This window comes from Moschus berezovskii, chromosome 18, assembly GCF_049115385.1.
Source record: "Moschus berezovskii isolate FMDL1 chromosome 18, NW_MosBer_1.0, whole genome shotgun sequence".
Lineage (NCBI taxonomy): Eukaryota > Metazoa > Chordata > Mammalia > Artiodactyla > Moschidae > Moschus > Moschus berezovskii.
In genome coordinates this window covers 67,915,149-67,940,878 of record NC_142477.1, presented here as the reverse complement: position 1 = coordinate 67,940,878, position 25,730 = coordinate 67,915,149, and the positions used below count along the sequence as shown (strand labels likewise).

General features: G+C 41.5%; 1 protein-coding gene across 1 annotated transcript in view; it reads right to left on the bottom strand.

Annotated features, from left to right (window-relative positions):
- MCCC2 (methylcrotonyl-CoA carboxylase subunit 2) overlaps positions 1-25,730 on the bottom strand; it is a 78,847-nt gene that overhangs the window by 38,267 nt on the left and 14,850 nt on the right. The window contains exons 4-7 of the mRNA XM_055421893.2: positions 25,492-25,593; positions 21,863-21,990; positions 19,975-20,087; positions 717-830 (exon numbers count right to left, since the gene is read on the bottom strand). Of these exons, the coding sequence (XP_055277868.1) occupies positions 717-830; positions 19,975-20,087; positions 21,863-21,990; positions 25,492-25,593 (457 nt within the window). The remainder of the gene's footprint in view (positions 1-716; positions 831-19,974; positions 20,088-21,862; positions 21,991-25,491; positions 25,594-25,730) is intronic.

The following is a 25,730-nucleotide window of genomic DNA, read 5'->3' as shown; positions in this document are numbered from 1 at the left end:
TATCAACCAATAAATGGATAAACAAAATACAGCCTATCCATACAATGAAATATTACTCAGCTATAAAGAGGAATGAAGTGATTCCTCAAAAATTTAGATACAGAGTTACCACATGGCTCAGCAATTCCACCTCTGAGCATATACCCAGAAGAAATGAAAGCAGAGACTCACAGAGATACTTGCATACACATGGTCACAGCAGCATTATTCCAAATGGCCCCAAAGTGGAAGCAACCCAAAAGTCTATTGAAGGATAAACAGACAAAATGTGGTATATACATGTACACTGGAATATTATTCAGCCTTAAAAAGGAAGGAAATTCTGACACATGTTACAACATGGACGAATCTTGAGGACATTTTCCTAAGTGAATTATGGCAAACACAGGACAGATATTATAGGATCCCATTTAAATGAGGTTCCGAAAGTAGTCAAATTCATAGACAAAGCAGAATCATGGTTTCTGGGGTAGTGAAGAAGGCAGGGAATAGGGAGTTAGTGTTTAACAGGTACAGAGTTTCAGCTGGGGAAGATGAGAACGTTCCGGAGATGGATCATGGTGACAGCTGTACAACAAATTGACTATATTTAATGCCAGAGCACTGTATACTTACAAATGGTCAGAATGGTATACTTTACATTATGGATATTTTACTTCAAACAAGCAAGCAATACTATGTTCTTACCAAAAAGAAATGAACAAGCAGGTTCTTACCAAGGGAGGTCCAGCCAAGAAAATGGTACCCTGCTTACGGACGATGATGTTTTCATCAGCCATTGCAGGAACGTAAGCTCCTCCTGCTGTGCAAGAGCCCATGACCACGGCTATCTGGAATTCAAGCACACAGGAAACTCATGCAGTATAGCTCAACCAGGAATTACACAGTCTCTGGATCTACACTTCCACAAACTGTACCAGGGCACATTACTAGCCTGTCCGTGTGTTGTATTTGTTTTTATTTTTTGGTTTTTGGGGGTTTTTTGGTCTGCGCTGTGTGGCTTGCAGGATCTCAGTTCCTGACCAGGGATTAAACCCAGGTCATAGCAGAGGAGCTTGGAATCTTAACCACTGGGTGACCAGGGAACTCCCTGTGTTTCATTTTTAAAATGGAGTTCTCTAATTGTTTAGAACTGTTTCCTAACTTTTGTATCAAAACATTTTGAAGGGCTTAGGTCACACTTACAAAGCTTGTGGAGAACCTCCCTGTCAAATGGAAGACTGGCCAAACAGACCATTACACTGAGCAACTAATGCAGAGAAGAAACTCACAATCAACCCATAAATTAGCAAAATTATATTAAAAGAACAACTTTTATATCTAATAATAATAATAGCAATAATAAGTCCTCTAAAACAATTGCCACTTACCTCATAGGAATACTGAAATAATTCTCCAAATGAGCAATGTTAATTTTGTGTTACCCTGAATATAAGACTTTCTAAATATAAAACTAATGTTAGCATCACAATTGAAAATCTTGCTCAAAAGAAAGTCAGTTGTTTTGAAGCTGGGTGATGCATACTTGAGGGTGCACAGTACTATTTTTCTACTTTTGTGGGTGCTTGAAATTTTCCATGATAAAAGTTTTTAAAAAATTCTTGCTTAGAGATTCAGTTCAGTTCAGTTCAGTTGCTCAGTCATGTTCAACTCTCTGCGAACCCATGAATCACAGCACGCCAGGCCTCCCTGGCCATCACCAACTCCCAGAGTTCACTCAAACTCATGGCCATCGAGTTGGTGATGCCATCCAGCCATCTCATTCTCTGTTGTCCCCGTCTCCTCCTACCCCCAATCCCTCCCAGCATCAGAGTCTTTTCCAATGAGTCAACTCGTCGCATGAGGTGGCCAAAGTATTGGAGTTTCAGCTTTAGCATCAGTCCTTCCAATGAACACCCAGGACTGATCTCCTTTAGAATGGACTGGTTGGATCTCCTTGCAGTCCAAGGGACTCTCAAGAGTCTTCTCCAGCACCACAGTTCAAAAGCATCCATTCTTTGGCGCTCAGCTTTCTTCACAGTCCAACTCTCACATCCATACATGACCACTGGAAAAACCATCGCCTTGACTAGACGGACCTTTGTTGGCAAAGTAATGTCTCTGCTTTTTAATACACTATCCAGGTTGGTCAGAACCTTCCTTCCAAAGAGTAAGCGTCTTTTAATTTCCTGGCTGCAATCAGCATCCGCAGTGATTTTGGAGCCCAAAAAATAAAGTCTGACACTGTTTCCACTGTTTCCCCATCTATTTCCCATGAAGTGATGGGACAAGATGCCATGATCTTTGTTTTCTGAATGTTGAGATTAGTAAGATACAAATAATAAATATAGATTTTCTGATTAGTCCTATATAGGAATAAATACTACCATGAAAAAAAATAAGAGAAGTATGTAGTGAATATTTTCTTAAATTACCATGTGCAAGTAGTTTTACTAATTCCAGTATTCTATCAGTTTTCCTTCTAGTCATATAAATACCCACTTTGGAAAAGAAAAAAGCCACACTACTATTAATCCAAAAGCAAAGGCAGCATGAGTTAACATTTTTCTATTTAGACGGCCGTCATGAAAGGCATTTTCTCCTATTTCATGTAATGTTACTAAAAAGAGCTGTGACATTTCTTTGTCAATATATAACAGAAATATTTATCACTTACTGTTTTGCTTGTTTGCAAAAATGTTTATCAATCACTGAGAAGTCTTTTTCTTTCAGTTTCATTGGAATATAATTGACATACAGTGCTGCCTAAATTTAAGGCGTACAGCATAATGATTTGACTTACATGTATCATGAAATGATTATCTCAGTAGGTTTAGAAAATATCCACCATCTCACATAGATGTGTATATATATATATATATATATATATATATTTTGCTGCACCATGCAGTGTATGGGATTCCATTCCCCTGAAATGGAAGCATGGAGTCTGAGTCATGGACTGCCAGGGAAATCCCTAAAATTTTTTAAATGGAAGAAAAATGTTTTTCTTATGATGAAAAAACCTCCTAGGATTTACTCTGAACAGCTTTCACACATAACATAGAATAGCGTTAATTATATTATTCATATTGGACATTATATCACATTACTTATTTATCTTATAAGTTTGTACTTTTTGACCACTGTCATCCAGTTCCCTTTCTGCCCAGTTCCTCGTCTCTGGTAACTATAAATCTGATCTCTTTTTCTACGGGCTTGTTTGGTTGGTTGGTTGGTTGGTTTTGAAGTATAATCAACCTAAACACTGTGTTAGTTACTGTAATATGACAGAGGGATCTGATATCACTATACATGTCAAAATGATCACCACAGTAAGCCCAGCCACAGTCTGTCACCATATAAAGATAGTACATAGTTCCTGACTGTATTCCCCGCACTGTACATTTCATACCCGTGACTCATTTTACAACTGGAAGTTTGTACCTCTTAATCTCCCTCACCTATTTCTCCCCCTGCTGCTGCCCCATCTCCCCGCAGAAGTTTGCTTTATCTATGGCTAGAAAAACTCTTGCCCGTGAATACAAAAAAAAATTCATCATAGCAATGTTTATAATAGCAAAAACATGCAAATAACCAACAGGTCTATCAATACAATATTTTGAAAGGGATGTTGTGGATAAATAAATTCTTTAAAAATCTGAGGCAAATAGTATTAACGAACCTATTTTCAGGGAAGGAACAGAAATGCAGATAAAACAGACATGGGGGCTGGAGGAGAGGGGAAGGTAGGACGCATTGATAGAGTAGCATCGACATACACACACTACCATGTGTAAAATGGTACAAAAACAGCTAGTGGGAAGCTGCTGTCTAGCACAGGGAGCTTAGCTTGGAGCTCTGTGATGACCCAGAGGAGTGGGGGGAGGCTAAGAAGGGAGGCGCTATATGTTTACATCTAACTGATTCACTTTGTTGTACAGCAGAAACTAACACAACAATTGTAAAGTAATTATACTCCAATAAAAGAATGTGAGGCAAAAAATAACAAAGAAAAGGTTGCTGCTGCTGCTGCTGCTAAGTCACTTCAGTCGTGTCCGACTCTGTGCGACCCCATAGATGGCAGCCCACCAGGCTCCCCCTCCCTGGGATTCTCCAGGCAAGAACACTGGGGTGGGTTGCCATTGCCTTCTCCAATGCATTAAAGTGAAAAGTGAAAGTGAAGTCGCTCAGTTGTGTCCGTCCCTCAGCGACCCCATGGACTGCAGCCATCCAGGCTCCTCTGTCCAAGGGATTTTCCCGGCAAGAGTACTGGAGTGGAGTGTCAAGGTCAGTACTTCATAAATCCAAGTGGAGGGTACATCAGTGTTCTGTTCTATTAGTCTCTGTACTTTCAAGTTTGAAATGTTTTATGGGCTTTTCTTTAAGTTTATGTCAGAAACAAAGGACACAGTTTCACCTTACAACCCTGTTCTCTGCACTAGAACACCAGAATCCACTCAAACTACTTCACCATCAAAAAAGTCAAGGAACTAGAGAAGAGTCACAGTGATGTAAGCATATAAAACAGGACAATTTTCAAAAGATCTAAAGGGGCACAGCAGGGTTCCATGAAAACAATATGGAGCAAAAGGAGAGAAAGAGGAGCAATCGACAGTAAGCAGTGTTCTGAGACCAAGAATTGGGGGGTGGGGGGTGAAGGAGACAAAGAAAGACGAGTTATTTTGTCCAAATGTCGTAAGACAAAAATTAGGGAAATTAAATGCCATTCTGCCATCTCAGGGTGGAGAGAAAAGATGTACCAATTTAGCAGAAAAGTCTCTCAAGTGCATAGCTGACAAATTATTAGCACATCTAGTCAGGGAATTTTACCACATTCCTTTTCTTGGGCTCTAAAATCACTGCAGACAGTGACTGCAGCCATGAAATTAAAAGACATTTGCTCCTTGGAGGAAAAGCTATGGCAAACCTAGACAGCGTATTAAAAAGCAGAGACATCACTTTGCCAACAAAGGTCAGTATAGTCAAAGCTATGCTTTTTCCAGTAGTCATGTAAGGATGTGAGAGCTGGACCATAAAGAAGGCTAAGCAACAAAGAATTGATTCTTTCCCTGGTAAAGAATTCACCTGCAGTATGGGAGACCTGGGTTCGATCCCTGAGTTTGGAAGATCCCCTGGAGAAGGGAACAGCTACCCATTCCAGTATTCTGGCCTGGAGAAGTCCATGGGGTCGGAAAGAGTCAGACATGACTGAGCAACTTTCACTTTCGAACTGCAGTGCTGGAGAAGACTCTTGAGAGTCCCGTGGACAGCAGTCAATCCTAAAGGAAATCAACCCTGATTATTAATTGGAAGGACTGATGCTGAAGCTGAAGCTCCAATATTTTGACCACCTGATGAGAAGAGCCAACTTGTTGGAAAACACCTTGATGCTGGGAAAGATTGAGGGCAGGAGGAGAAGGGGCGACAGAGGATAACATGGTTAGATGGCATCAGTGACTCAATGGACATGAGTTTGAGCAAACTGAGAGAAGGGAAGGACAGGGAAGCCTGTCCATGGGGTCACAAAGAGTCAGACATGACTGAGAGACTGAAAGACGACAAGAAAGAACACTTCAGGGACTTCCCCTACGGCCCAGTGGTTAAGCCTCTATGTTTCCACTGCAGAGGGCCCAGGTTCAATCCCTGGCCAGGGAACCAAGGTCCCACATACTGCTGGATGCAGCCAAAAAGAAAAAAAAAAGAATACTTCAGATGCCTTTTCTCTGCAGAAGGTCTGTAATCAAGGAAATCAACAATCCTCTTCTCCAAAGCCAGAGAAGACATCACAAACATAAAGAGAAGACCTTTGCTCAGTAATGGGTAGGAGACTGTGGCAGGCAGCTTCTAAAACACCCCCCACAGCACTTCATCATCCTAGACTCTCGGTATTCACGGCCTGTATGATCCCATTGCCTTGAGCGTGCGGTGGATCTGGTGACATGCCTCTAACGAATCGAATATGGCAAGTGATGGGACATCGCTGCTGTGCCCAGGGTGTGAGAGACCATGTCTTCTGTCTTGCTGGCCCTCCTCTTGCCCACCTGCTTGCACTCTAATGCAGCAGCTGACATGCTGTGATGTGCTGTATGGAGAGACCCACAATAGGAAAGAACCAACAACAGCTCAAAAGGAACTAAGAAGGCCTGCAGAGAACTGAATCCTGACATCAGCCAGAGAATGAGGTGCGGAGTAGAGCCTTGAGAGGATGCAGTCTGTCAGGCGATCCAGCTAAGAGGAGAGCTCCAAGACGCAGCGAAGCTGTCCTCAGACCCTGAATCCATAGAAACTGCAGAACAGTAAGCACTGTTGCTTTAAACTGCTGTGTTTGGGGATGATTTGTTCTGCGGTAATGGAGAACTCAAACAGAGACCAAAAACCATCGCCCTCCTGTGACTGCAGCTGAGGCACACGTAAGACCTGGGACCATCCGTGTCTGCAGGGCTTTGCTGCTGCTGCTCTTTCAGCATCTGTGAACTATCGCTCTGGTCCAGAGGCGGGAGACAGACCGGCACCAGCGCCACAGAGAGCGATGCGAAACCAGGGAAAGACAGCGGACAAACTGTGACGCCACCACACCAAGTGAAGGAACCCAGTCGCAAAGGACTGCTCACTGTGCAACTGCATTTACACAAAACGTCCACAAGAGGCGCACCCACAGGCGACCTGCAGGGACCAGCTGCCAATGGGTGTGGCATTTCCTTCTGGGGTCATAAAGTTGTCCAAAATTGATTCAACCCTGTAAATGTCCTAAAAACCACTGACTTATATACATTAAATGAGTAAATTGTATAGTATGTGAAATACATCTCAATAAATTACTCCTCTATAAAACTTATAAAATTAAAACAAAGCACAAGAGTTAGACTAAGTATATAAGAATCAATATCCTCACATTTTCCATCAATAAGAAAGAGAGGCTATTCTAGTTCTAAGCATCCGACACAAAACTCAATATCGCTAAAGCAAATTCTGAAACGAGAAATAAAAGAAAACAGCGAAGTCACCACTGTCACACACTCTCCTCTTCTGTATTAAATTCTGAGTCCTTCACTCACTCACAAAATAGTGAACGTGCACCAGGAGCTCTGCCTCTGTGCCTACCGCTGTTTCTCACGGAGCGTGGGGACCCCAGGGCCCAAACAGCACCGAGCACTTTCCAGGCTCCAAAGCATTTGTCCAGAACACAGTGAAGACTTTACACTGGGCCACACTGAACAAAGGATCCAGAACCCCAGAAAGAAGATTCCGCCGCTTTGTCTACTAAGAGGACACTAAAGGACATAAGGAAGCTCTGTGGCCATAGACCATTCGGGCCACACTCAGCATAGGTGTGGCTGTGTGGGTGACACAGCCCAGGCACTGTGTCAGCAGAGACATCAGAGCACCCTTCATCTGCATCCGAACACGAGACCTCCCGCCAGCTCCACTGAGAGGCCACTGTCCGCTCCTTCACCTTTGAGGTGGGCCTGCTCTGTGACACAGACAAACCAAGAGATTCCTCTTGCATGGTCAGCAGGGTCATGGCGACTCAAAAACTTGAACCAAGAGCAAGAAAACAGCAAGGAGGCTAAGAATGATGTGTAACTGATAGTAACAATCCTCGTCATCACCGCCAGCACAGCAACAGCTGTCAGTGAAAGGAAACAAGAGGCTAAAGAACAGAGGGAAGAGTCTGGAAAAACCTTGGACAAACCTTCATTACCCTCCAGGTCTTGCCTGAACAAACAGAGACTGGTTGTCATTACACCAAAAACAAATTACATATTGTATGTCAGCAGCCTGCCCTGAGGACGGGGTCTCTGAGATGAAGTCAAGAGGTTTTATATCTAATTCTGAGAAGCTGTATGAACCCTAGACCTCTATCTTTCCACTGAAAAATTGCAGAAGACCATGCAGTTCAAAGGCTCTCTCTAATAAATGTTACAGAACTTGGGGAGGGAGATTTTCAGCTGCTTGATTGAAAAGCCATTAAACTATAATTTTTTTTTAATCTCTCATCTTATTCCTTTTTCCTTTCAAAGTAATGTAGAAAGCAAATACTGCCTGTATCACACTATTTGCTTCGATCCTTGGGTGGGGAAGATCCTCTGGAGAAGGAAATGGCAACACATTCCAGTATTTTTGCCTGGAAAATCCCATGGACAGAGGAGCCTGGCAGGCTACAGTCCATGGAGTCCCAAAGAGCAGGACACAACTGAGCACAAGGCACCTAAAGAGTTACCATTAAAAAAATAAAATCCATAATATACACATATCAAGTCAATAGCTGTCTAGAATTTAAGAATATTATCAACTAAACCATCTGATCACACTGTTGATCCTAGAACATGCATGCTTATCTGTGCCCAGTGGATAGGATGAAATATACACAGAAAACAAAAAATCCACTGTACCCAGAACATTCTGCTTCTTCCCCAAGCTTTTTATCAGATAACTTCAAAGCAATCAAATAGAATGGTTTCTTCTACCCCTGACCCTGTCTGGTTTCATGAGCAGGTTCAAGTGCATTTAAAAAATAATACTCACTGTTTATCTTGACTAAGACCCTCAAAACATTTACCAAGGTCTGAAGCAAAGAAAATAAATTACAAAAATAATAAGCTAAGCCAAAAGGGATACGAAGGAAATGGTAAGAAAAAGAGGAAAATAAGGACATTTGAGAATAATTTCAGGTATATCTCCAAAAAGAAGCACGGGCAGAAATACAAAGAAGAAAAAAGAAAGAAAGGCCTGAGGAGCTGCAACTAGCATATCTAGGTGAATAACGCCTATTTCAGAAGAAATAAACTGTTAATAAAAACAGAAACACTTGTTGCTTGTGTAGTAAGGATCACAGTAAAACAAGGAAGAGAATTAATGCATCAGAGCAAAACAAAGATCAGTCCAGACTAGACTCTCACTAGACCATAAAAATTAATGGTAATGTAAGACCTGAAGAAACCAAACACCAAGATCCCACTTCTGAAGAGAACTGTAGGTCTCACACTTAAGAAGTCAGCAACACGGGAACCACAAAAGAAAGTAAAGACTAATGGACACCAATATGCCGAGTCTTTAAACCTCAAAAACAAATCAGGGATCCTAAAACCTATGAGAAAGTAAGGAAAAATGAAATGGAGAGAATACAGAGTGTATCTAGTTAACTGTTTCTTCTCGAGTGCAAAAACAAAATTATTGGACCTGGAAGATCTGTAGGAGTCTAGTCACATCTTTACAGCTGCAAAATATAGGACATAACAGAGATATTGTTGTACAGAGACATACTTCTTAGAAATAGATAAATGGATTTAAAATGGTCAAGGTTAATAATATTAAGTAAAAACCAATCTTGGGGAGGAAAACAGGAACTGAACCAATACAGAAAGTTAGTACTCACTGGGCTTCCCAGGTGGCTCAGTGATAAAGAACCCACCTGACAGTGAGACACAGGAGATGTGGGTCGATCCCTGGGTTGGGAAGATCCCCTGGAGAAGGAAATGGCAACCCACCCCAGTGTTCTTGCCTGGAGAATCCCAGGGACGGTGGAGCCTGGAGGGCTTCAGTCCATGGGGCTGCAAAGAGTCGGACATGGCAGAGCACATAGTGCTCACTATCAAAATGCACATATATAACATAACTGCATGGAGAAGGCGATGGCAACCCACCCCAGTGTTCTCGCCTAGAGAAACCCAGGGACGGGGGAGCCTGGTGGGCTGCCGTCTATGGGGTCGCACAGAGTCGGACATGGCAGAGCACATAGTGCTCACTATCAAAATGCACATATATAACATAACTGCATGGAGAAGGCGATGGCAACCCACCCCAGTGTTCTCGCCTGGAGAAACCCAGGGACGGGGGAACCTGGTGGGCTGCCGTCTATGGAGTCGCACAGAGTCGGACACGACTGATGTGACTTAGCAGCAGCAGCAGCAGCAACATAACTGCAATTACAACAGTGATTGCTTTATGCAGTAAAATACAAAAAAAAAAAAAAAGGATTTTTTTAACAATCCATCTAAGCTAACATCTTAAATACAGTAAATAATAAAAGATGGGATTTTCCAGATGACACAGTGGTAAAAGAATCTGCCTGCCAGTGATTAAAACACAGGAAACAGAACCACTTTATAGCCATAAAGAGTTTCACTCTTTTAATAAATTTATTAGGTAGGCAAATAAACGTGTTGGGATGTAAATAATCCAATATTGTCTCTAATCCCAAATGGCATAGAGTTTAGTAAGGGAAATTAGTCAGGATATGTCTAGATAAAAGGGATAGATGCCACTAGTAAGGCAACGTGCAAGAATTACAGGGGCTAGGTGAAGAAAAGATTACTTTCAGTAAGGGATTCTTGGAAGTTTTCCTGGAAAAGGTGGCATCTAAGATGGACTTTGGAAAATGGGTTAGAGACAGATCAATCCACTTGGACTCAGTGGATCTGAGCAGAAACTCATAAACACCATGGCACATATGAAAAACAGCGAGCATTTCAGACTCATGGCAGTTTACAGTGCATGAGTCATAAAGCTAGCAAGTTAGGTTGGAACCAGATCACACAAGGTCTCAAGTGTCAGGCTACAAAATTTGGTCTGAAAAAAGGGAACAAGATAAAGAATAACCCTGCAGTCACGTGTAATTTCACTGTGTAATCGCAAGGTATTTGATTTACGTCATACCTAAATGGCCTAATGGCTTTCCCTGCTTTCTTCAATTTAAGTCTGAATTTGGCAATAAGGAGTTCATGATCTGAGCCATAGTCAGCTCCCAGTCTTGTTTTGCTGACTGTACAGAGCTTCTCATCTTCAGCTGCAAAGAACATAATCAATGTGATTTCAGTGTTGACCATCTGGTGATGTCCATGTGCAGTCATCTCTTGTGTTGTTGGAAGAGCGCGTTCGCTATGACCAGTGCGTCTCTTGTCAAAACTCTGTTAGCCTTTGTCCTGCTTCATTTTGTACTCCAAGACCAAACTCACTTGTTACTCCAGTTATCTCTTGATTTCCTACTTTTGCATTCCAGTCCGATATGATGAAAACGACATTTTTTTTTTTTTTGCTGTTAATTCTAGAAGGTCTTGTAGGTCTTCAAAGAACCATTCAACTTCAGCTTCTTTGGCATTAGTGGTGAGGGCATAGACTTGGATTACTGTGATACTGAATGGTTTGCCTTGGAAACAAACAGAGATCATGCTGTTGTTTTTGAGATTACACCCAAGTACTGCATTTCTGACTCCTCTGTCGACTGTGAGGGCTATTCCATTTCTTATAAGGGATTCTTGCCCACAGTAGTAGATATAATGGTCATCTGAATTAAGTTTTCCCATTCCAGTCCATTTTAGTTCACTGATTCCTAAAATGTCGATGTTCATTCTTGCCATCTCTTGTTTGACCATTTCCAATTTACCTTGATTCATGGACCTAACATTCCAGGTTCCTATGCCATAGTGTTCTTTACATTATCGGACTTTACTTTCACCACCAGACACACCCACAACTGGGTACTGTTTCCACTTTGGCAGAAGCAGAAGATATTAAGAAGAGGTGGCAAGAATACACAGAAGAACTATACAAAACAGATCTTCACTTCCAGATAACCACGATGGTGTGATCACTCACCTAGAGCCAGACATCCTTGAGTGTGAAGTCAAGTGGGCCTTAGGAAGCATCACTACGAACAAAACTAGTGGAGGTGATGGAATTCCAGTTGAGCAATTTCAAATCTTGAAAGATGATGCTGTGAAAGTGCTGCACTCAATATGCCAACAAATTTGGAAAACTCAGCAGTGGCCACAGGACTGGAAAAGGTCAGCTTTCATTCCATCCCAAAGAAGGGCAATGCCAAAGAATGCTCAAACTATCACACAATTGCACTCATCTCACACGCTAGCAAAGTAATGCTCAAAATTCTCCAAGTCAGGCTTCAACAGTACGTGAACTGAGAACTTCCAGATGTTCAAGCTGGATTTAGAAAAAGCAGAGGAACCAGAGATCAAATTGTCAAGATCCAATGGATCATAGAAAAAGTGAAAGAATTCCAGAAAAACAGCTACTTCTGCTTCACTGACTATGCCAAAGCCTTTGACTGTGTGGATCACAACCAACTGGAAAATTCTTCAAGAGATGGGAATACCAGATGACCTCACCTGCATCCTGAGAAACCTGTATGCAGGTCAAGAAGCAACAGTTAGAACTGGACATGGGACAGTGGACTGGTTCCAAACTGGGAAAGGAGTATGTCAAGGCTGTGTATTGTCTCCCTGCTTATTTAATCTATATGCAGAGTACATCATGCAAAATGCTGGGCTGGATGAAGCACAAGCTGGAATCAAGATTGCTGGGAGAAATATCAATAACCTCAGATGTGCAGATGACACCACCCTTATGGCAGAAAGTGAAGAGTAACTAAAAGGCCTCTTGATGAAAGTAAAAGAAGAGAGTGAAAAAGCTGGCTTAAAACTCAACATTCAAAAAAATAAGATCATGGCATCTGGTCCCATCACTTCATGGCAAAAAGATGGGGAAACAGTGGAAACAGTGACAGATTTTATTTTCTTGGGCTCTAAAATCACTGCAGATGGTGACTGCAGCCATGAAATTAAAAGATGCTTGCTCCTTGGAAGAAAAGCTATGACAAACCTAGATAGCATGTTAAAAAGCAGAAACATTTCTTTGTCAACAAAAGTCTGTGTAGTCAAAGCTATGGTTTGTCCAGTAGTCATGTATGGATGTGAGAGCTGGACCATAAGAAAGGCTGAGCACCAAAGGAGTGATGCTTTTGAACTGGATGTTGAGGAAGACTCTTGAAAGTCCCTTGGACAGCAAGAAGATCAAACTAGTCAATCCTAAAGGAAATCAATTCTGAATATTCATAGGCAGGATGGATGCTGAAGCTGAAGCTCCAGTACTTTGCCACCTGATGCCAACAGCTGACTCATTAGAAAAGACCCTGATTCTGGGAAAGACTGAAGCCATGAGAAGGGGACGGCCGAGTATGAGATAGCTGGATGGCATCACCAACTCAACATGAGTTTGAGCAAGCTCCAGATGGTGAAGGACAAGGAAGCCTGGTGTGCTGCAGTCCATGGGGTCACAAAGAGTCGGACACAACCGAGCGACTGAACAACAACATTTGTACACAGATAGAAAAGGCCTGAGCTATCTATGGTAAAGGCAGTAGGTAATGTTTTACCTGCCCAGCATCAAAGGAGTACCTAGGGGTACAAAAGTAAGAAAGATTTACCTAAACGGATTAAGCAGGGAAAAAAGCAAAGAGGAGTCAAAGCTGACATCAACATTTCAATTGTAAGGAAAAGAGCAGGAAGAAACCATCAACAGCACACAGAACACCGGTGAAGGGACATAAATCAGCAGGGAGAGTTAAGTGCACAGTATCTAGCTGGAGCCTAGGGTACCAGCAGGAAATCCATCCTAACAACAGAACCTGAAGGGTAAATAAGTGGGGGTGGAGGGCAGGCATGTCATAAAATTGTATACACCACTAAGGACAAGCTCTTAGGTGGGGTGAGAGGATTTCATGAAGAGAGGGGGAGGAGGAAGCCAGTAGTCCAAGGAGAGCTTCTTCCCTGGTGGCTCAGTGAGTAAAGAACCTGCCTGCAATGAGGGAGACCCATGTTCAATCCCTGGTCCAGGGGAGAGCCCCTGGATAAGGAAATGGCAACCCACTCCAGGATTCTTTCCTGGAGAATCCCATGGGCAGAGCAGCCTGGTGGGTCACGTGGGGACCCACAGTCCACGCAGTCACAAAGAGTTGGACACAACTGAGCAACACACATACACACACACACAAGGAGAACTTCAGGAAAGGGAAAAATGACAAAACCAACAGTCTGTGTGGTCTCCAGGAGGTTAACATTAGCGGGAACCTCTGAGGGCAACAAGGTTTTTAGGAGTCTAAGCAGTCAGGAATGAAGATGCTGGGCCAAACCGTAAGAAGTCTGGTAACCCAAGGAGGAAGAAAAGCTTCATGGAACAGCAGAAGTTAGAAAAGGTCCTTTTCTTTTGGCCTCATTTTCTGGGGTACTTGTTCTTTTAAAAAAAAAATGGAGGGGAAGTCAACAAGATAGAACAGTGCTCACAAATATCTTGACTTTTTCAGTAAAGCTTCAGTGCAGATAACCAGTTTAGCATTCATATACTGGGGAAAAGACTAGAAAAGGCCCCATAGATGCTAGTGTACAGTAACAATTAGATTTTTTTTTAATTCAAAAAGGTTCACAGAATATAGGAGTACTTCCCTGGTGGTCCACTGACTAAGACTCCATGCTCCTAATACAGGGGGCCTGTATTAGATCCCTGGTCAGGGAACCAGATGCCATACGCTACAACTAAAAGATCCTATATGCTGCAATGAAGACCCAACGCAGTCAAATAAATATTTATTTAAAGGAAAGAATACAGGAAGGCAAACCTTAACCACAAATGTCCTACTGGCATGAAATACAAAAAAACAAGTGTTAAGAGGAGCTCATTTAAGGAAATGCTGATGTTAAAATTTTTAGGAAATACGGGCTTTCCTCATGGTCCAGTGGTTAAGAATCCATCTGCCAATAGAGGGAACGTGGGTCTGATCCCTGGTCGGAAAGACTTCATATGCTGTGAATCAGCTAAGCCCACGCACCGCAATAACTGAGTCTGCACTCTAGAGCCTGTGCTCCACAACAAGAGGAGCTATGGCAACGAGAGGCCCCGGCGTGGCATAGCCCAACTAGAGAACAGTCCCCACTTGCCGCAACTAGAGAAAGCCCGCGCAGCAGTGAAGACCCAGTGCAGTCAAAAATAAACAAATGAATAAAATTTTTAAAACATTTTAGCACACAAAAATTAAATACACAAACTGAAGGCATTCAGTCAAATGCCTCAGACATACTAGATATTTTATGATGAGCAGCAGATAATTGCTTATTAAAAATATAACTGCAAAAAGACTCAGTTTTTAAAACACTCTCTAAGCTTTAGGTTCCACAGGAGCAGAGACTCTACCTAGTTTTACTCACCAGTGCAGGGCCTGGCTTACAGTAGCTTCTCCATAAATATTTGCTAGATGTTGGTTGACGTATTATGTTGTTTCTACAGAAGCTATATGAACCGAAAGCCAGAGCACAGAAGAAGTATGCACGGTGGCAGATCTCTGGAACCTGTGACTGTGACCTTACTGGGGGGTGAAAGCAGGGCAGGTCGGGGTAGTTGGGGGAAGTCTTTGTAGATGTAATTAAGGATCTTAAGGTCATTCTGGATTTCCCAGGGGCAATCCAGTGACAAGGGTCCTTTTAAGGAGGAGATGGGACGCAGAGGAGAAGGCCATGTGAAGACAGAGACGGGAGTCACGCGGCCACATGCCAAGGAAACGCCTGGAGCCATCAGAAACTCAAGATGAACAGAGTCTTTCTTAGAGCCTTGTGAAGCAGCGTGGCCCTGGTGCTACCTGGATTTCAGACATCTAGCCTCCAGAAATTTCTCCTAAAAGCCAAAAATCACAATAAGAATTTCTTACCAGATAATGGATGGAAGGGCTGACTGTGCAAAAGTGAACAAAGTTGAAGTTTCTGTTTAGATAAACAAAGCACAGAGATAGGCAAGGTTGTCACATAACAGTAATCTGCTTAGTCACTTAGCTGTGTCTGACTCTTCGCGACCCCATGAACTGTAGCCCACCAGGCTCCTCTGTCCATGGAGTTTTCCAAGCAAGAACACTGGAGTGGATTGCCATTTCCTTCTCCAGGGGATCTTTCCGGCCCCAGGGATCGAACTTGCATCTCATAGGTCTCCTGCATTGGCAGGAGGGTTCTTTACCACCAGCGCCACCTGGGAAGTAAAATACAGTAACAGTAAAATACAGAATAAAAATAACAATACACTGCACTGGTAGAATATAAAGAAGAGATATAATAATTGCAGGTGATGACTAATTAATTAGAGTATTAATAAAAATATTAAAAACTTAAAGAATTCACTAACAACAACAAAAGACCCAAAGGAATGGCAGCAGTATTATTTAATATTTCAAACATACAAAAAAGATTAGAATAAAATAAATATTCTTTACCTAATACCCAGTCTCAATAAATCTTGACATTTGGCTAACTTTACTTCTGAATTTTTTTAAAAGAATAAAGTATTTCAGATACAGCTGAAGGCTCTACAGACCTCCTACTGGCCTTTTTCTCCTCTCTCCCACCTCAAAAGTAACCACTGTTCTAAAGTTGAGTGTATCTTTCCCATGTACCTGTTTAGACACAAATAATAGATTATTTGATATATTTAACATTTGCATACAGAGCAACCGGTTACACATTTACTTTTATTTAACCCAACATATTCTTTGAGACTTATTTCTGTTGATGCATACAATTTTAGTTTGTTCATTTTATTTTTTAAAATTTATTTTTAGTTAAAGGATACTTGCTTTACAATATTGTGATGGTTTCTGCAATACATCAACATGAACCAGGCATAGGTATACATATGTTCTCTCCTTTTTGAACCTCCCTCCTAGCTCCCACCCCATCCCACCCCTCTAGGTTGTCACAGAGCACTGGATTTGAGCTCCCTACATCACACAGCAAATTTTCAGTGGCTATCTGATCTTACATATGGTAATGTATATGTTTCCATGCTACTCTCTCAATGTGTCCCGCTCTCTCCTTCCCCTACTGTGTCCACAAGCATGTTCTCTATGTCTGCATCTCCATCACTGTCTTGCCGATAGGTTCATCAGTACCACCTTTCTAGATTCCATATCTATATGTTAATATACGATATTTATCTTTCTCTGACTTACTTCACTCTATATAATGGGCTCTAGGTTCATCCACCTCATTAAAACTGACTCAAATGCATTCCTTTTTATGGCAGAGTAATATTTCACCATATATATGAACCACAACTTCTTTATATATTCATCTGTCGATGAACATCTAGGTTGCTTCCATTTTCTAGCTATTGTAAATCGTGCTGCGATGAACACTGGAGTACCGTTTTCAATGATGGTTTTTCTCAGGGTATATATGCCCAGTAGTGGGATTGCTGGTAGTTTTATTCCTGGTTTTTTTAAGAAATTTCCATACTGTTCACCATAGCAGCTATTTTAATTTGCATTGCCACCACCAGTGCAAGAGGGTTCCCTTTTCTCCACACCTTCTCCAGCATTTATTGTTTGTAGATTTTTTGATGATGGTCATTCTAAGTGGTGTGAGGTGATATCTTATTGTAGGTTTGATTTGCATTTCTTTAATAATGAGTGATATTGAGTATCTCTTTGTGTGTGTATTAGCCATCTGTATGTCTTCTTTGGAGAAAATCTGTTTAGGTCTTCTGTCCACTTTTTGATTGGGTTGTTTGTTTTTCTGGTATTGAGTTGAATGAGCTGCTCATATATTTTAGAAATTAATCCTTTGTTAGTTGTTTCATTTGCTATTATTTCCTCCCATTCTGAGGGTTGTATTTTCACTTTGTTTATAGTCTCCTTCACTGTGCAAAAGCTTTTAAGTGTAATTAGTTCCCACTTGTTTATTTTTGTTTTTATTTCCATTACTTTGGGAGGTGGGTCATAGAGGGTCTTGATGTGATTTATGTCAAAGAATGTTCTGCCTATGCTTTCCTCTAAGAGTTTTATAGTTTCTGGTCTTACATTTAGGTCTTTAATCCATAGTTCATTCATTTTAACAGCTGAATATTATAACTCTCCCATGAATGGTCATTTACTGTGTTCTTTAAATTTGTTATAAAAAATAATGCTACAAGTAACATTCTTATGCATGTCTTCTCATACATATACTAGAATTTCTCCAGAGTATCATCCTAAAATAGCAATTACTCAGTGTCCTTCCTTTTTAAAAACTCATTTCCTTTGGAATTAACCTTTACTACAGCATAATAATATTCCCATATTTAGTAGATGAATCTGACTAGGCTTTCTGTGGAAAAAGACTAAACTGTGTATTGATCATCCTTTGTCTCTTTATCCAGTTATGTTTTTCTTTATAGAACTTATCACAGTCTGAAATTATCATGCACTTGAGATCGGTTCAAGATGGCAGAGTATAAGGACTGTGCTCATCTTCTGCCAGAGCAGCAAAATCGCAGCTGCCTGGTGAATAACCATCAACAGGAAGACATGGGAACCACCAAAAAGATGCCCCACATCCAAGAGCAAAGAAGAAGCTGCAGTGAAACGGTAGGAAGGGCACAATCACCATAAAATCAAGTGCTATACTTGCCGGGTGGGTGAACCACAAACTGGAGAACAAGAATACCAAAGAAGTTCTTGAACAGCTGAAAAGGTTCCAGACCCCACATCAGGCTCTCCAGCCTGGGGATCTTGCCAAGGGACTGGGAATCACCAGGGAATCTGACTCTGAAGGCCAGTGGGACTTGATTACAGGACCTCCACAGGACCGGGGGAAACAGAAAAAAAACGATGTGTGCACCAGGTCCCAGGGGAAAGGAACACTGAACCTACAGGAGACTGATGAGTGTTTGAGGGTCTCCTGCAGAGGCGTGGGTGGGCAGTGGCCTGCCACAGGGAGAAGGGCACTGGTAGCAGCAGCCCTGAGAGATGGGTCTCAGCATAAGTTCTCTTGGACGATGTCAATAGCCCTATCAGAGCCTCAAGGGGCTTCCCAGGTGGTGCTAGTGGTAAAAGCCCATCTTCTGTCTATGCAGGAGATATAAGAGACACTGGTTCGATCCCTGGGTGGAAGATCTCATGGAGGAGGAAATCGCAACCCACTCCGTTACTCTTGACTGGAGAATCCCATGGACAGAGGAGCCTGGTGGACTACAGTCCATAGGCTCACAAAGAGTCGGATATGACTAAAGTGTCAGCACACACAGCACAGAGCCTCCAGACTCTAGGACTTGGTTAGTCTCAAGCCAAACAACTAACAGGGAGGAAGCACAGCCCCACCCATCAGCAGACAACTGTATTAAAGTTTTACTGAGCATGGCCCTGCCCACCAGAGTAAGAGATAGTTTTGCCCACAGCCAGTCCTTCTCATCAGGAAGCTTGTATAAGCCTCTTATCCTCATCCACCAGAGGGCAGTCAGAAGAAATAAGAACCACAATTCTAGCAGCCTCAACTAATACCACAATCACAGAAAGCTAACCAAAATGAAAAGAAATAGGATTACGTCCCAGATGAAGGAACAAGATGAATCCCCAGAACAACTAAACAAAGTAGAAATAGGCAACCTCCCAGAAAAAGAATTCAGAATAATGATAGTGAAGATGGTACAGGATCTTGAAACAAGAATAGAGAAGATGCAAGAAATGTTTCCAAAGACCTAAAAGAACTAAAGAATAGAGATGAACAATATACTAGAAGGAATCAACAGCAGAATAACTGAGACAGGATGGATAAGTGACCTGAAGACAGAATGGCAGAAATCACTGCTGCAAAACAGAATATAGAAAAAAGAATGAAAAGAAATGAAGGCGACCTAAGAGACCTCTGGGACGACATTAAATGCACCAACATTCGTATTATATTGGTCCCAGAGGAGGAGGAGAAAGGACCTGAGAAAACATTTGAAGAGATAATAGCTGAAAACTTCCCCAACATGGAAAATGAAATAGTCAACCAAGTCCAAGAAGCACAGAGTCCCAAGCAGGATAAACTGAAGGAGAAACACAGCAAGACACATAGTAATCAAATAGACAAAAATTAAAGACAAAGATAAAATATTAAAAGCAACACAGGGAAAAAGAAAGACAACATACAAGGGAAATCTCATAAGGTTATCAGTTGATTTCTTGAAGACTAAATTGTGTATTAAATTCTCTTTTGGAATGTCCCTGGCATTCCAGTGGTTTGGATTCCACACTCTCAATGCCAAGGGCCTGGGTTCAATCCCCAGTCAGGGAACTAAGATCCCACAAGCTGCATGGCATAGCCAAAGAAAAAAGTAAAATGCTCTTTTTAAGTCATCTCAAAATACCTGGTCAGCAAAGACATTTGATGCAAAAAGCTACATATCTCATTAGTAAGAAATTACCTGTGCAATGCTTTTAGAAGACATAACTGCCTGATTGTAGAATATGCGGCCAAAGTGATCTCGATCTGGAAATACCTCTGCTTGTCGAGGTAAGTTTGCCCCTCCTGAGTCAACTGAAGACAGGGGAAATAACAGATATAAGTACATCTCAATGAACAAAACAACCTATACACAGGAAGACTCGTCTCAATGATAATAGCACCAGTTCTTAATTACATTCACAAAAAAAAATTTGCTCTATCTTTCTAAACTCTTCTGCAGCCTCTTTCTCCAATCCTCCCACACAGCCCCCTAAATTGTATTGCTTTCTTCAAACATATTAGGCTCTCCTACCCCTATGCAAAATTCCACTTGAAATATTTAGGATGTTCTCTGCTTTGAAGATTAGCCCCAGAAATCACAAAAAAATCCTTAACCAGTTCAGCTGAAAATGGATCTCTGTCTCTCTCTTTTAAAACAATCCAAAAATCATCTACCAAATTCATGGGATAATTTTATGATACATTGCCTTCTGTTTCTCTTTTTACTGTAGATAACAGTGGTGGATAAGAATGTCAGCTGAGTTTAAAACAGAATTTCATTACTTCACAGCTGTGTGACCACAGAAGCATTTCCGAGCATTCTATGCCTCAGTTACCCGTGAAATGAAGGTAACAGCAGTGTACCATAGGGTCGTTATCAGGATGACATGAAATAGTGGATGCAAAGCACTTAGTTCAGCACATACTGTGAGTGTACAGAGTCAACATTACAGAAAGCTAACTAGTCTTACAGAGAAGGCAATGGCAAGCCACTCCAGTACTCTTGCCTAGAAAATCCCATGGATGGAGGAGCCTGGTAGGCTGCAGTCCGTGGGGTCGCTAGGGGTCGGACATGACTGAGCGACTTCACTTTCACTTTTCACTTTCACACATTGGAGAAGGAAATGGCAACCCACTCCAGTGTTCTTGCCTGGAGAATCCCAGGGATGGGGGAGCATGGTGGGCTTCCGTCTATGGGGTCACAGAGAGTCGGACACAACTGAAGTGACTTAGCAGCAGCAGCAGCTAGTCTTATACCTATCAGTATGAGTCTTCTATTAATGTTTAATACATTATATCCTGTCTCCAATTCACTATGAGGAAGACAGACAACACAACACCCTTAACTGCATTCCCTATAGCATTAGGCACAGCAATTGAAAGCTGTAGGGTCCCATTTGTTGTTTTCTATATGTGCAAAGCAGTTCACAGTCTGAGTCAATCAGGTAAATTCACTTTCATAGGAAAAAGAAATCTCCTCCGTACCTGTTCAAATATACACAGAAATGAACAACAGATACTGGTGTTTTCACAAGCTAAGCTAATATCCAGGAAGTGCCAATTTTAAACTGCTTTGCTTTTATGTTCTTTTAAAAATATCCTTAGATTTAATTATTAATGTATTTTAATTCCAAATATAAATTTACTTTCACTGAAAATTAAATTTCTTTAAATTATGTTTGCCCAAATTATGTACATACTCAAGCATTTAACCTAGTACCTGACACTCAAAAGACTCATAAATATTAGCTATTATTTTTTTCATTGTTTGAATCCATTATGATGAATAGAAAAACAAAAATATATAGAAGAAAAAAACACCACTCATGTAGAGGAAAAAATAAAACACCCCAAAATAGTGTCAGGGATTCCTCCTCAGTGATGTTATAATGGGTAGTTCTTATTTACTTTTTCTCCCAGGGGTTTTAACAAAGAATAAGTATTTCTTTTGAAATTATGAGAGAAACCAATAGCTATTCTTGAAATGCCCACTGATAATGTCATATATATATATATATATATATCCTTCTAAACAATCTTACTTCTCTAGCTGAGTAACAGTTTATTTTACAATTCTTATAACTTGCCCAAGTAAATGCAGGGGAGCCTGTTTTGCATTGCAATTTCTTGTGCTCGTAAGTGTTTCTTCACAGTCACTGGATAGTAGGTACCTCCTTTGACTGTGGCATCATTGGCAACAATCATGCATTCTACTCTGAAAGGCAGAAATTTCATTGGAGAGAGAATATGAGAGTTTTTAAAAGACCAACAGCATATCATTATATGACATTCCCAATACAACCTGGCAATTTCCACTATTAACACTTAGCACTAATGACAGCCATTAGCAGGCAATCTTACGGTATAGGAGCTTTAATCACTGTTCATATATTCATTTATATAAAATGAATCACTTTTAATTAGTTTACAAACTCATACCTGATTTTTTAAAAGAATCATTACTCCACATTAGCAGAGAAAAACTAATAACCTAAGCCACACTTTGCAATGTTCTTTGAATGAAACAGTCCTAACATGATAGGACAACAACAACAAATCCAAGTCTTGAGAAAGTCCCTCGTGATAAACTTCAGAATTTCCTTTTAGGAAGGTAATTCTCAAAAAGGAAAACTGAGTCATCAAAAGTATTTATGTTTCATATTTTCAAAAGTTCTTCATGCTACTGCCATATGCTTTTCTATAAAACTAAGTTAAAAATACAACATTTATCCTGCTTGCAAATTTTAAAATAGTATTTTTGAAAGCATATACTATAATGAGTCATTAGTGGTACCCTTTCTCACCAAAACCAGTTTGTCAGGTACCATGGCCCCCAAGCAACTAGCAAGAAGCGGGAAAGTGAATGAAAAGGGCCAGCAGAGAGCCTGCTGAGTGCTGCCAGGAAAACTGAGGATTGGAGGCTCACTTGAAACTTGAGAGAAGTGTGGTCTTCACAAAGTTTAATCTTCTTTATATTTATGATGTTTTCGTTACCTCACTTTATATTCTCTAGAATTCTAAAAAATAACTTATTGAGTTCTTCTTGAACATGAACTAGAGAACAGCAACTGAGCCCACGACCTTAGGTAATGTTAAATTTCTTTTATTAGGGTATGTGGTTCCTCTCCTCTGAGCATCAATTTTATTCACTAGGTTATAGCAAGCATTTTCCCACATTATAATTAACATTTTACAGAGTGGGAAGTACATTTTTAATGACTTTAATATTAAACAAATCACTTCAAAAGGAATTGAGGTTCTTGGCAGGTTGCTGGGCCATAAACCCATACCTCCAGAGTATGGGCACTCTTCCCTTTCCTGGGGGTGCTGCATTAGAAAAGCTTAAGAAGTTCTGGTGCAGGAAAGAGCCCAGGCTATGAAGTCAGGCAAAGGGAGGCTGAAATTCTGACTGTCACTTGCCTGTATCAACCTTGGACAAGTGGCATTACTAGTAACTTTTACTTGTTTCATGGAAACATCACAGGACTTCCCTTGTGGTCCAGTGGTTTAAAAACCATCACCCAATGCAGGGGATGTTGGTTCAATCCCTGGTCTGGGAGGATTCCACATGCTCCGGGATAACTAAATTCGTGTGCCACAACTACCAAACCCGTGCTCTAGGGCGTGCGAACCACAACTGCCGAGTCCCAGTGCCACAACTACTGAAGCCTGCACATCCTAGAGGCTGTGTTCTGCAGTAGAGACACCTGGGCATCACAACTGGAGAAAATAAGCCCCGCTCACTGCAACTGGAGAAAGAGCACGTGCAGCAGTGAAGACCTAGTGCCGCTCCCCCCAAAAAACAAAAGCACGGACATAGTACAGAATGAGAGGCAAAATTAGTCCATAAAATATTATATTAGAGACGTCTCTGGTGGTCCAGTGGTTAAGAAGCCATGCCTCCACTGCATGGGGTATGGACTCGATCCCTGGTTGAGGAAGTAAGATCTCGCAAGACGCAAGGCTAAAACGAAAATACATACATTGTATTAGACACCTATTGATTTTGCCTATCCAGCATCTATTATATTGGCAACAAAATTAAACTTTTTTTCAGAAACTGCTGCTTCTCTATTTTCAATCCATGTGGCTCTAGCAGGACTGACCCCAAAGTCCATCCATCTTCAGAGGAGAGCACAAGGACCAGGCCTTTCTACTCAGTGTGCATGTGGTGGGTTCAGCGATGGGCCCTGGTCCTATGTGTGTGCCCTCAGGAACTCTCCTCTTACTGCAGCTGCTAAGCTTATAGAGCAGAAGCTGGGGAAGCCTATGGCCAGCTCTGCCTCAAGGCTTGAACAGACTGCCTAGGAACAAAACCAAAAACCAGCCTGGTGGCCTGGTGATGCTGTTTGAACTGCCTGATCTGGCTTGTCCCAAAATCAGTTAAGAGTCAACAAAACTTTTTTTACTTAAACTAGTTTAAACATCTATCATCTGCTAGAGAAAGGGTGCTAACCACATTCAACCATATGATTATGTAAGAAAGGTCACTTTAATTATAGTGAAGTACTACTTTAGATATTTTGAATAAGTGAATTATTTTCCAGTCATACTATCCAACACCAGAGCAGCTTCAGGGAAAAGACAAAATCTGTCTGGTCTTGGCCCCTGCCTCCATGGAATCTTGTGTGCTAAAGTGCATACACTCAATATTGAGCCCTGGCTGCTAATGCTCATAGAGAGCCTCAGAGAATGGGTGTCTGAGAAGAGCACTGCTACAAAGTTTAAAATCTTCAGTGAAATGAAGCAAGGCTGCGTTCTGGCCCCTACCCCTCTGTCTCTTTATCACCGGGGCGTAACGTTTAGGAGTTAAAGAAGGAAGCCAGAAAGGAGCAACAATGGTGAACGACTGCAGCCACACCTCCTGTGAAGGCACAAATCATGGGGTGAAGGTGGAAGAACACACACGTAAATCAGAATCTGAGTCAAATGCAATTGTATCAGGCTGCCTGATCTCAGAGTCAAGTTTTGCCAGTGGCTTGTTCTTTGGCAAGTTATTTTAACATTCCAAGGCAGTTTCCTTACCTGCAGAATGGTGATGATTATAATAGCACCCCTTCTCACAAGATTGTGGTGAAGATTAAGACAACTAGGCAGTGGGAAGTGTTTATTGCAGTACAAGGAATGGTGACTGCATGGTCAGTGAGATCATACAAAAATACACACAAACAAATGTAATACCTAGTGATCAAGATGCCCTAAGTCTATGGTGGTTCTCAAAGGATAGCACTGGAGAATCCGGAGAGCTTGTTTAAATGATGATTTTGGGGCTCCACTCCCTGAATATGACTTAGTACTGTTTGGGAAGACCTGACCATTGACACTTCTAACAAGCTCTCATGTGAGGCTAATGTTCCCTGGGGCCCACACTCCAAGAACTACTCCTCTAAAACAGCGGTTTTTTGCTCTAGATGTGCAAGAGATGACCTGCAGAGCCTTGGAAAACTACCCACACCAAGTCCAAACCCTGGAGATTCTAATTAAGTATGAAGGTTTGGATTGGGTCCCCAGGATCACTGCTTGGGGTTTTTCCCTTCAATTTTCATCCCTGAAGTTCCACAGATGAATCTAACACATCTGGGTAGGAAGCCTCAGATCTAAATAACATCACTAGCATGACACTCACACACTCACATGCAAAGCGGTGAGTGCTGGATGCCCTGCCCTGTCGGCCTGCTCCCTGACCCACGGAGCTGAGCACGGTCAGAATACTCACCCTGACACTCTCCCAATTCCTGTAATAATGCCACCTGCAGGGACCTCCTCATCACCGTACAACTGGTAACCTGCAAACTGTGATAATTCCAGGAATGGAGACCTGAACGGAAGAAAGAATGCTGCTTGAATTAATGTTTTCTTTTTTTTTAATCATATTTGAATAGTTACACATGGAAAAGGAAAAGATTTTTTTTCTTTAATGGGACAATGCTTCAAATATGTGTGCTGGATATAAAG